The following is an 11670-nucleotide window of genomic DNA, read 5'->3' as shown; positions in this document are numbered from 1 at the left end:
TGTGTAAGTCTGACGAGTGACTGCAAGGATCAAGGGGTTGATCAAAATCCAGCTAGAAATTGGTGGCGATCTTCGTTGATGAAAGGATCATCAAGAAGGAGTTGTACTTGATTTTGTGTGAGTCTGACGAGTGACTGCAAGGATCAAGGGGTTAAGCAATAGGAAAAAGATTGAGTTAGATAGATAAGTTTCGAGGAAATTGGACAATCTGTAAACAAGTCTCAATTCTTTCTATTGAAGAAAAAGCTGAAATCCACTTGGATTGTCAGGACTGGATGTAGGCTGTCATAGTGACAGCTGAGCCAGGATAAACCTTGGTGCATTCTTCTCTAACCCTTACTCTTTATTATTTGCATTTTATGTTTGTATGATTAATATTGTTTGACATGCATGTATCTTGATTGATCTGTAGACATATTACTGCATAATCTTGACTAGTAATTGATCAATACATGTAAGCGTGAACCTTCGACTAGAATCAACTCCTTGGTTCAATAAAAGAGTTCTTTTGTTGAATTGATTATCAATCTTGTGAAATATTTTTAAAAGACTGCCATACACGTTTTTAAACCTTTTTCATATAAACGAGGCCATTGATACCAACACTTACCACTCTCTTCCTAGAACTAGGACATTAGAAAGTTTTTCTTGATTTATTTAATTAATGTATAGAAAATTGTTATAAAAATTTAATGAAAGGTATTATAGGAATCGTAAAATTAAAGAAAAAAAGATTAGATTTTTTTGCTTATAATAAAAAATAGAGGGAATATAATTTTTATATATTTATTCAATATTTTAATTTTTTATGTCTTTCTTCGTATAACATCATCATACATATTATATTTATTAGATAATCATATGTATTTTTTTTATCAAATTCTGTACTACTATGTTGTAACCACATCTTCTTACCAATGGGAAAAAAGTCGCAGGAAAAGAAAGTAAGTAAGTATCATCACATTACATTATTTATAATTTAACAAAAGGAAATGCTTACTTGTCGTAAGGTACTTGTTAAATAATTTTGGTGAGAAATTGTTAATATTTAGAATTGTAAAAATTAATTTTTTTTTTAACAAATGCCATGAGATTCCAAATGAAGAAATTAATACTATATGCAAACTATTAATTTAAAGTCTTGTTAACATGTATCCTTGAGAATTCTAAAAATAATATTTTTAAACCAAAATATCAATGTTGTTTTTTAGGAATAATCATAATAACAATGTCTAAACCTTTACAAACTTGAATACACAAGTTTTAAGATAATTTTTTTTATTTAAATCATTAACATATGTTATTAGAATACATAAAGACACATGTTAGCATTTGTTATCAATTTATTATTCTTTCAACTTAAGTTTAATGATAATAAAAATACACCCAGTATTGAAAATTCATCTTTTGGTTGTGTCACCATTTCAGTTACTAATATATTCACCCAAAGAAAATTGAGAAACTAATATTCTCTTTGTCTTATTATGAAATAACATATATATATTTATTTATTTCACAGAAATTAAGAATAAACTTAAATGGCAACAAAGTAATAATGTTACTAAATTAACCTTATTAAACAAGAAGAAAAAAATGTTAATTTTGAAGTGTTGTACAATATTTATCATATATTTCATTCATCTCAAAATAAATGTCATTTTATTAAAAAAATAATTATCTCAAAATAAATATCATTTACATTAGTAATAGTAAAAAATCTATTAATAATTAAAATGAGTAATTTGATGAAATGATATATCTTTTTCCTCTAATTATTATATTTTTTTATATGCGTATAAAAATCTTAAACGATATTTATTTATTGTGAAGTAAATAAAATAATATTTATCTTATAGTGCAATTAGAATATAATTAACATTAGGTACCAAAAAATTTAATATTTTATTAAAAGTTGAAAATGACACTTTTATTTTAAAATACCCTATCATAAGATATGGGAGTAGATGGAAGTCTTTGATGGGAATGCAAGAAAAAAAGAAGCATTTGCAAATGCTCAGAAACTTCACTTAGAAATTAAAGCCACCGAAGTTGACTACCAATAGGAATTTCTTAAGCATATTCATAAATAAAATAATTTTTTTTAGGAATATTTTAAGCTGAAATAAAATAAAATGTGATAAATAAAATTAAAAATACGTGAGATAACTTTTAGGACCTATTTTAGTTTTTACTTTTTATAATTGTTATTATTTTGAAACCATTAATCATATTATACCAAGTCTTTGTTATTTTTAAAATTTAAAATAGTCTTAGTTATTATTTTGTCAAAATTATCTATTATAGTACATAGAAAAAATATGAAATAAAATAATAAATAATTAAAGGTACTATAAAAAAATACAAATAATTTTATTAAATATAGTAAAATTTATTGATCATCTTTATTAGTAAATGTAAATAAGAGAAGTACTAAAAAATACTATATTTTCAACATTAACATACTCTCTTACTGGATGGAACTCAGAATCTATTTTCCAAATATGAACCTATATTGTTTTCACTATGTCCTCAACACTCTTAAATAATCTATCTGGTGATGCTAAGTGTGTTTAGGGGAATTATTAAGCAAATTAATTAACTCTACTCTATTATCTTCGACGCGGTGGGAGTAGCAAGTTGACTACCAAGTCAAGTCATGCTATCTCTTTCTTCAATTTATTATAAATTAATCAACTTTACAAAGCTAGTGATAATACTCCACTATATCCCATTTTCTTACATACTTGAAGAAGAACAATGAAGAGCTTAGTAAATGTATTTTTGTTGGTTTTCATTTTACTGAAAGTAACTTGTTGTGAAGGTTGTTGGAAGCAAGAGAGAGAAGCTCTTATTGCTCTAAATTCACGTTTGGGAAACGCTTTTTCTTCGTTAGACAACACTGATTGTTGTCAATGGGAAGGAGTTGAATGCAACACCACCACACGAAGAGTGACCGCATTCAAACTTCAATCCAACATTGGACCTTGGCATCTGAATTACTCTGATTTAATAATCTTCAAGGATTTGAAGAGTCTCTACCTTTCATCTAGTCAAATATCCAATTGTTCAACCACTAATCAAGGTTATTTTTCGTATAAATTATATATTCTCATTGTTATATCAATTACTAATTATATATTTGGATTTGCGGTGAGTTTGACAAAATTATATCATAGTGACTTTGACAAAAGCTACGTTTTGTATATGTTTGGTTCTACTTTTGGATTAAATTGATTTTATACGTTTATAAATTGATTTTGACATGTTTTGATGTGTTTGGGTAGAATTGGTTTGTTCTCGTAATTGATTCTAACTTAAAACTAAAATTTGTAGCTTTTAACTCTAAAGGTGATTTTTTACACTCAAATTTATTGTTTGTCTCACTTCTATATTAATGTACCAAAATATATATCATTTTACGTTCAACTCACTTTTAATCAAAATTAATTTTGAAGAATCAGTTAATTCAAAATATATTTTTGTCACAGCAAAACTGATCAAACAAAGCTCCGGCAAACTCACGTTGTCAATGTGATTCTGTTAAACTCGCCTTGATTTTGTGATTTGAAACATGTGGAAATGATCTATTTTGACAAAATAAGTAACCATTATTTTCACTTACATATTGTGCAGGGTTGAAAAATCTGGAAGTGCTTTACTTGGGTGATAATAATTTGAATAGTGCTGCTAGCATTCTATCTTGTTTGGATGGACTTTCATCTCTGAAGTCTCTATTGCTATCTGGGAACATGTTTGATGCTACTTCATTCCACGGTGAGGCTAAAGATATAGTTTTCTTTCTTAAAAAAGATCAAATAAATAAAGGCAATCAATAATTTTCACGTGTTTCAGCAAATTAATTAAATAGTACTGATACATATTTCTACCGTAGTTTTTCAGACAGTTTTGGACACACTTTCATCAAAGTTGCTGCATCTGGAGATCCTTGACATAGGTTACAACAATTTGACTAATGAAATCCTGCCATCACTCAGGGGATTCAGATCTTTGAAGGAACTATATTTGTCTAGCATTGGATTGGACTCAGATCTTCACATTCAAGGTAGTTTATATATGCTAATTAACACTTTCCATTTTGTTAAGATAGCTAATCGTCTCTTGTAAGTAGTTCAGTTAGTGAGCTAAAGTAGTTTTAATTAGCGTGTGGGCTAGAGTTTGAATCTTGTAAACTAAGAGCATCTTGAATGTCAAAAACGAAAATTTGGTTCTAAACTATATTTTTGTGGGTACAAGTAAATCCTACCTTTTTTTTACTCCAATGCAATAACTCATACATGTTCTTATTTTACTTTAAGTGGGTTTCATAATTGATCCTCATATTTATTCTATATATTTTTTCTTGCTTTTTCTATATATCTTTGGTTCTCCAATGTGTCTTCCACATCAATGTACCCTAATGGTGCAAAAACTAAGAAATATGTTCTTCAACTTCAGGGACAATATTAAGAACAATGTTAGATATACTCAAACATAATCCACTAATTTACTAATATTTGGTTATAAAAATATAAATGAAAGATAGATAACTAGTGTTTTTTATTTTATTGGAGGAATGTTGATTGTTTGATACCAGTAACACAGTATATTAATTTAATGTGTAGGGTTAAGCTCCATATTGAAGAATGTTGAGATCCTTGACCTTTCCTACAACAACTTCAATGACACTGATATTGCATCTGCCCTTAGTGGGCTTTCTTCCCTCCAGAGTTTAAACTTACAAGGGAGTGAAATTACTCTGAGATCAATTTACAGTACGTCAGACTTTGCATATTAATTATAAATCTTCTTTTTTCCATTTTTGTTTGAGAAACATGTAACTCTAATTATGTAAGATTGTATGTTCATATATTGATAGATATATCAAAACTGAGGTATTTGGAGATCCTTGAATTGGCTGGGAACAATTTCAACTTATGGCCTCGAGGTTTGTTGTCATCATCAAATTACTTATGGCCTTTAATTTTCTTATTCTTAATGGGTGAAGATTTTATTTGGTAGATTCTTAGTGAGTTAAGATAATGTGACTTGTTCTCAATTTTTTTTATCAGAGAATCATGGATTTGCATGGCCGACCAATTTACAAGTTCTTGTGTTGAGGGCAAATAGTTTAAGTAACAATATTCTTTCATCCCTAAGTGGTCTTCCACGTCTCAAATCTCTTGACTTAAGTGTCAACAACTTGAAAGGAACTCTAGATATTAGTGGTGAGTATTTTTCTATTTAAATTACATTTAAAACTCATCTTATGTTGGGTATACTCTGTTAGTCCGTGATAATCTTAGCAATGTCTAGTGAAAATCGTTTTAGTGGTAAATGGTGGTTGTGTGTGACTTGCATCAATTATAGATTGATAAGTGATATTTTTTTTACACTAAACGTGTATTAAAATTAAACTCTTTAATTGTTATATTGTCAAGTCTTATAGAGCTCAAAGAATTGGAGAGAACTACAATCCACATGTTTACAAGCTAATGTACAGACGAAAGAAATAAGCTAAATAGATCATAGTGTAAAAAAATTCTTAACTAACAGTAACAGGAAAATGATTTAGTTAATTAACCAACTAATTATCTGCACATGGGAAATAAGGGATTGAGAGAGATGAGTTAGATCTGCTACAGTAATGCTCCCCCTCTAGATGGGAATTATGTGTTTAATATTCTCATCTTTGCCATTAGAGACTAGAACAGTGGCTTGGGAAAGGTTTTGGTAAGCACATGAGTGAGTTGATACTGAGCTGAGATGTGATCAAGGTTGCTGAACCACTGAGGGTTGTGCACCATGTGAACTGCTGAAAAACAATCAGAAAACACCATTGAGGATTACATAGGATCTTCAAAGTATGTAGTATCTACTTCAACCAAAGAAGCTCAGAGGTTAAAGCTGCAATGGCTATTCAGTTGAAGAACATGCCATTGTGGTGTGCTTCTTGGACTTTCAATCAGTGAGAAATGAGCCTAAAAACTGCAAAAACCTGATGTGGATCAGCAAGATACGAAACTAACTACCCCAATATGCATCAGAGTAGACTGTGACTGGTAGGGAGGAACAAGAAGGAAATAAAATTCCCTGACTCGAAGCTCCTCTGAGGTATTGCAGCAGGTGATGTATGACATGTATGTGAGGAGTGTGTGGCTTAGTCGTGAATTGGATAAGGTGGTTAACCACAATTATGATGTTCAGACACAATAAGGTCAAATACATGAGACGGCCAATCAAGTTGCGATAGAGGGATGGTTCATGTAGAGCCTTACCATCTACTTCATTAAATTGGGCACTTGGCTCTATAGATAGTTGTTGATGTTTTGCAAAATGAAGCAAGTGTTTGTCAAGAGTTGCAAGGTATAGTTGCAATGGCAGAAATGGATCCCCAATGTGGAATGGGCTATCTCCAAACCCAAGAAATAATGCAAGTGGCCCAGGATCTTCAGTTTGAGAGAAATAACAATTCCACAACGATTAATACATTTGAAAGTGACTATATGTTTCTTATAATTAGTTAGGACCAAAAAGTTACACCCTAAATATTCTTATAAAAAGAACTTAAAGGAGCACTTCTAAATTATCTGTTGAAAATATTATCAATAAGTCCTCTATTTACCTCTTGCAGGATTGTCGACTTTAACCAACTTGAAGATGCTTGATTTTAGTGATAATCAAATCGTTGACTTTGTTGTTCACAAAGGTATTTAAGTATTTATTTTAAAGTATTTTAAGGTGACAACTTCAGTGTTCTTTAAAAAAGTCAATTGAGTAATGGAACTTACCTGTGTTTAAACAATAAAATATAGCTATGTGCATTCAATTTATCACATTTATAATGTTATTCTTATACGTAAAAGCTTGAAAACATATGTAGTGTACATGACTGTGACACTAAATGTTAGCAATAACAACAATTCATTTGAATTCTGATAACAAAAACATAACTTTTAATAGTAAAAAAAAATATAAACTGGATTGAAAATATTACACCACATCAACAATTTTAATTATAGGGATAACTAGGATTTTGCCATATTTTAAACACCCTATTCATGTTACAGTTGTGTAGTAATGCCAAATGCGCTCCAATTTATAATGATATCTATTTATCTCTGTGTAACTTAAGTTGAGACACATTTGCTTTGTCAATTTTTTTCTTTTGATTAAAACATATGTCAAGTTTACATTTTTCAGGGTCAAAAAGTTTAAGCAGATTGGATATCCTTGATTTAGACCAGAATATGATAAATGGAAGCAAGCTACAAGAGTCATTACGAGCTTTCTCATCTATTAATAATCTTACTTTGAGACAAAATGAGTTTAAAGGAACAACTCTCTCCGGAGGTAATAATGTATCTTAATCAATACTTGAGGTTAACTATTATGCATTGACTTTTCTTTACACATGTATTCAATGGAAATATGCTATAATGCTAGTTTGTTATGTTAGTTCTTAAAACATACAAAAAATATCTATATTATAAGATGTGATTGGATGCATGTGTAATTATATAAAATCTTTAACACTAAAAGTGCATATAAATAAAATCTTTAATTACTTTTTATCATTACATTCCCTTTGTGTTAATATATTCATGTCTTCTGTGTGTAGGTTTTAGTGGTTTAAGTAAATTGGAATACTTGGCATTGGACCACAGTTCTAATCTAGAAAATGAGTTTTTCAAAAGTATTGGAGACTTGCCTTCTTTGAAAGTGTTGTCTATGTCGGATTGTGGGATAAATGGTACCCTTTCAATTGGAGGTAATTTTATTTATTTCAATTTTTATATAAAAAACTTTTTACATTATGCTTCAGGACCAAAGTCATTTTCCTTTTCAATTTGTTGAAATGAAATGTACTTTCATTAATTAATATGTCCATTTTAAAGTGGAATTTTGTAAACCATTTCATTTTTCAGATTGGCCTAAGCTTCAGAAGCTGGAAGAGTTAGATCTATCCTACAATGAATTTGTGGGGCCACTCCCCTCATCTTTTGTTAACATGACATCTTTGCGGACATTGAAACTTACTAATAATCACTTTATTGGTAATATTGGTCCTCACCTTGCAACTCTTACTTCACTTGAATATCTTAATTTTGAAGGAAACCAATTTGAATTCCCTATTTCATTCACACCATTTTCCAATCATTCCAACCTTAAATTCATCTATGGAAACGGGAACAAAGTCATCCTTGATTCACACTCAACTTTGAAAGCATGGGTTCCCAAATTTCAATTGCAAGTACTTCAATTGTCTTCAACAACTGAGGTCAAGTCCATTCCACTTCCAAACTTTCTTCTTTACCAATACAATTTGACTAATGTTGACTTCACTAGTTGTAAACTAAAAGGAGAGTTCCCAAATTGGTTATTAGAAAACAACACAAAAATGGAAATGCTCATTCTTCAAAATTGTTCCTTTATGGGAGATTTTCATCTTCCATCTCATCCCCATCTTAATATGGTAAGAGTTGATGTATCCAACAATGCAATAACAGGTCAAATGTTGAGCAATAATATCAGTTCAATTTTTCCAAATTTGTTGCACCTAAACATGTCTAAAAATGCAATCCATGGTTTAATTCCTTATGAGATAAGTCTCTTAAGCTCTTTAGTTGCATTGGATCTTTCAGATAATCAATTGTCTGGAGAAATACCACATAACTTATCTAGAGATGGGAGTCAACTCTCATTCTTAAGATTTTCAAACAATAAGCTTCATGGATTCTTACCTCCTATGATGTCAACATATAGTTCTTTGCAGTACTTGTTGTTGGATGGTAATAGCCTTTCTGGTAGCATCCCAAGTAATTTTTTTAACTCATCCAACATTGGACATTTGGACATAAGTAATAATAATTTCATTGGAAAAATTCCAAGCCAAATACAAAACAGTTTTGGATTGATTGAAATTTCAATGTCCAATAACCATCTTGAAGGATCTATCCCATCAGAGTTAGCAGAACTTGAAAGTCTTACTTATCTAGATCTTTCACAAAACAATTTAGTAGGTTGTGTTCCATCTTTTATAAATTCTTCTGCCACCTTTATCCATTTGAGCAACAACAATTTAACTTGTTTGTCCAAAGACATGTTTGGAGAAAGGTCCTCCCTAGCGACACTAGACCTTAGCAACAATGAAATAATAGATGGATTTCATGATCTAATACATGACCTTAACTATACAGGATTGAACATCCTCCTTGTGAAAGGTAACCACTTTACAGGGAACATACCAAAGCAAGTATGTCAACTAGTAGATTTAAATATACTAGACCTTTCTTATAATGATTTTGTTGGGGAAATACCAACTTGCTTGGGTAAAATGCCTTTTGAAAATAAGGATCCAGAGGCATCAAGGGATCAATACAATGGTATCATTCATAGTCGAGGAGATTATTATAACCGATTTGGGAAAGAGAAAGCAAATTTTACTTCGAAGAAAAGATCAGAAACTTATACAACAAATATTCTTATTTATATGTCTGGAATTGACTTATCTCATAATAAACTAAATGGGAGTATCCCATATGAGCTTGGAAACTTGACAACAATTCGAGCATTGAATTTGTCGAACAATTTTTTCGCGGGGAAAATTCCTGACACATTCTCAAAATTGGTAAAAGTAGAGAGTTTAGATCTTTCTTTCAACAAGTTGAGTGGCCAAATTCCTCCTCAGCTAAGTGGATTGACCTCCCTTGAAGTATTCAGTGTGGCACACAACAATTTATCTGGTGCAACACCTGAAAGGAAAGGGCAATTTATTACATTTGATGAAAGCAGCTATGAGGGTAATCAATTTCTTTGTGGACCTCCACTTCCCAAAAGTTGCAATCCTAGGGGACAAGAACCTGCTACGTTAATAAATGACTTGGACATGGATGAAGATGATGATAGTTTGGTGGACATGTATGTTTTTCGTGTGAGCTTTGTTGTGGCATACACATCAATATTGTTGGCAATTGCAACGGTTCTTTGCATAAACCCTTATTGGAGGCAAGCATGGTTTTACTATATAGAATTGGGAGGCATGAGTTGCTACTACTTCATCAAGGACAATTTTTGTAAGTTTTTTTAATATTAGAAATGTATAACATGTGAGGTTGTATGTCTTGGATATATTTTTCTTTGTGTGGTTTACTTTGAAAATATTTTGTCCTTTCATTTTCTAAAATATGTGTTTATTTTACATTGATGAGAGGCTCTTGATGATAAATATTGTCATAGAGAGAAGATGAAATGTAGACAATTATTTTTCTCAAAAGTCCTTTATCTCTTTTTTAGCAAAAATAAAATTAACACAAATTTTAGAAAATTAAAATAAAAAATATTTTCACAAAGTAAACGATAACTATCCAAATCCTTCATTTAAAATAATTTAGCTTTTCTATGCAAATTATTAGGTATTATTGTTTTTAGATGCTTCTTGAAGAATGAATTAACTTTAGCAGCCTCTCCATGACCCTTTGGGCATGGGTAGTATAGATGAATTATAGTAATTAACGTTACTCGTGAATTAAACTATTAATTAATATGTTTTATAATGAAGAAATGACATGATTAACCTTTCCATCAAGGTATATTCTTACAAAGTTAACATTGCTGCTTTTCATACTCTTCACTCTGAACTTCACTTGCAGAAGCAACATACAAGGATTATAAATCATATATTAATAAATTAAAGTTTCCAATAGTCCTTCCTATTAAGTAAACGTCCTAAAACAAATGTTATTTAGTCTCTGCTACAACTCCAGTTGGTGATGATACTAAATTGTGGGATTATGACAGATATCATTCTAATTGGAAGTAACCTTATCTTATGAATTTACTTAACTTTAGTGGCAAAAGCACTTCTGAATCACTATAAGAATAGAAGGAAAAAATTGAACAATTAAAGGCCATTTACTGTGCGTTTTGTCATTCTGCCATGTAGAGCAAATAGTTCTATCTAGCTACAAAGTTAAATGAACTAATGTTATAAAAAAGAAGAAATGAAAGGCCTTTTTGAGTGTCAAAGACCTATTTGAACTGATTTAACTGTTAACCAATCTAAGAAAGTCACTATTAAATACTACTACATATATAGTAACAAATATAAATGCTTATTTTATATCAATTCAATATCTGATATGAAAAAATTGCCGCACTCTATATCACTTGAATTATATAATGCCATTTTATAACTAATGCAAAACATCTTTGTTAAAGTGCAATAGTGATTACTGGCTGCCAAAACAATTTAGTCTACTATTACAAGGCAATCATCCCTCATATAACTACTATTCATGGATAAGAGGGTACTAATGAGCATGGTAGTGCAATTGTCATGATGAAGACAGAAAATGACATTCAGAATATTCCCCATAATATAGAGGGAAATAATTGTTCATTTCTGCACCTTGATGGTTCTGATAAATTACTTGAGACCATATTGTAAAGCAGATGTTGAGATCAAAGATGCTTTAAAAATGCTGAGACCCTGTAACATTTAATCAAAAAGTAAGTTTCATGTAAGCAAATGAATATTACAATGAAAGACAACTTTAAAGACTAATGAAAAATGCTTAATTACCTCCACACCAATTTTGATGACTCTTCCCTCCAATTCAGATAGAAGAACTTTTGATTTTTTAAATATGACATAGTAGATACAGACGACAT

The 11670-nt window shown here is 30.4% G+C and overlaps 1 protein-coding gene across 2 annotated transcripts; it reads left to right on the top strand.

Moving 5' to 3' along the window:
* Positions 1–2557: 2557 nt before the first annotated feature.
* On the top strand, positions 2558–10581 carry LOC101491649 (cuscuta receptor 1-like). Of its 2 annotated transcripts, none has more exons than XM_004514429.4 (10): positions 2558–3082; positions 3634–3774; positions 3893–4063; positions 4623–4772; positions 4877–4945; positions 5070–5225; positions 6632–6706; positions 7201–7350; positions 7619–7768; positions 7926–10581. In XM_004514429.4, exons 1-10 carry the CDS (start codon positions 2758–2760, stop codon positions 10085–10087), a joined length of 3549 nt encoding a protein of 1182 aa, XP_004514486.1. In that variant the 5' UTR covers positions 2558–2757; the 3' UTR covers positions 10088–10581. The 2 variants fall into 2 exon arrangements, with proteins under 2 accessions (XP_004514486.1, XP_027186307.1); XM_027330506.2 differs by having other exon boundaries at positions 2943–3082; positions 3901–4063.
* Positions 10582–11670: the final 1089 nt, after the last annotated feature.

Source organism: Cicer arietinum, chromosome 3, assembly GCF_000331145.2.
Source record: "Cicer arietinum cultivar CDC Frontier isolate Library 1 chromosome 3, Cicar.CDCFrontier_v2.0, whole genome shotgun sequence".
NCBI classification, from domain to species: Eukaryota; Viridiplantae; Streptophyta; class Magnoliopsida; order Fabales; family Fabaceae; genus Cicer; species Cicer arietinum.
The sequence above is the reverse complement of the archived record's forward strand: the minus strand, read 5'-3'. Positions and strand labels throughout refer to the sequence as shown.

Coding starts and splice junctions, on each gene's coding strand:
- LOC101491649 (XM_004514429.4), top strand. CDS start 2,758: ATGAAGAGCTTAGTAAATGTATTTTTGTTGGTTTTCATTTTACTGAAA. Junction 6,707..7,200: donor TGACTTTGTTGTTCACAAAG/GTATTTAAGTAT, acceptor TACATTTTTCAG/GGTCAAAAAGTTTAAGCAGA. Junction 7,351..7,618: donor AGGAACAACTCTCTCCGGAG/GTAATAATGTAT, acceptor TTCTGTGTGTAG/GTTTTAGTGGTTTAAGTAAA.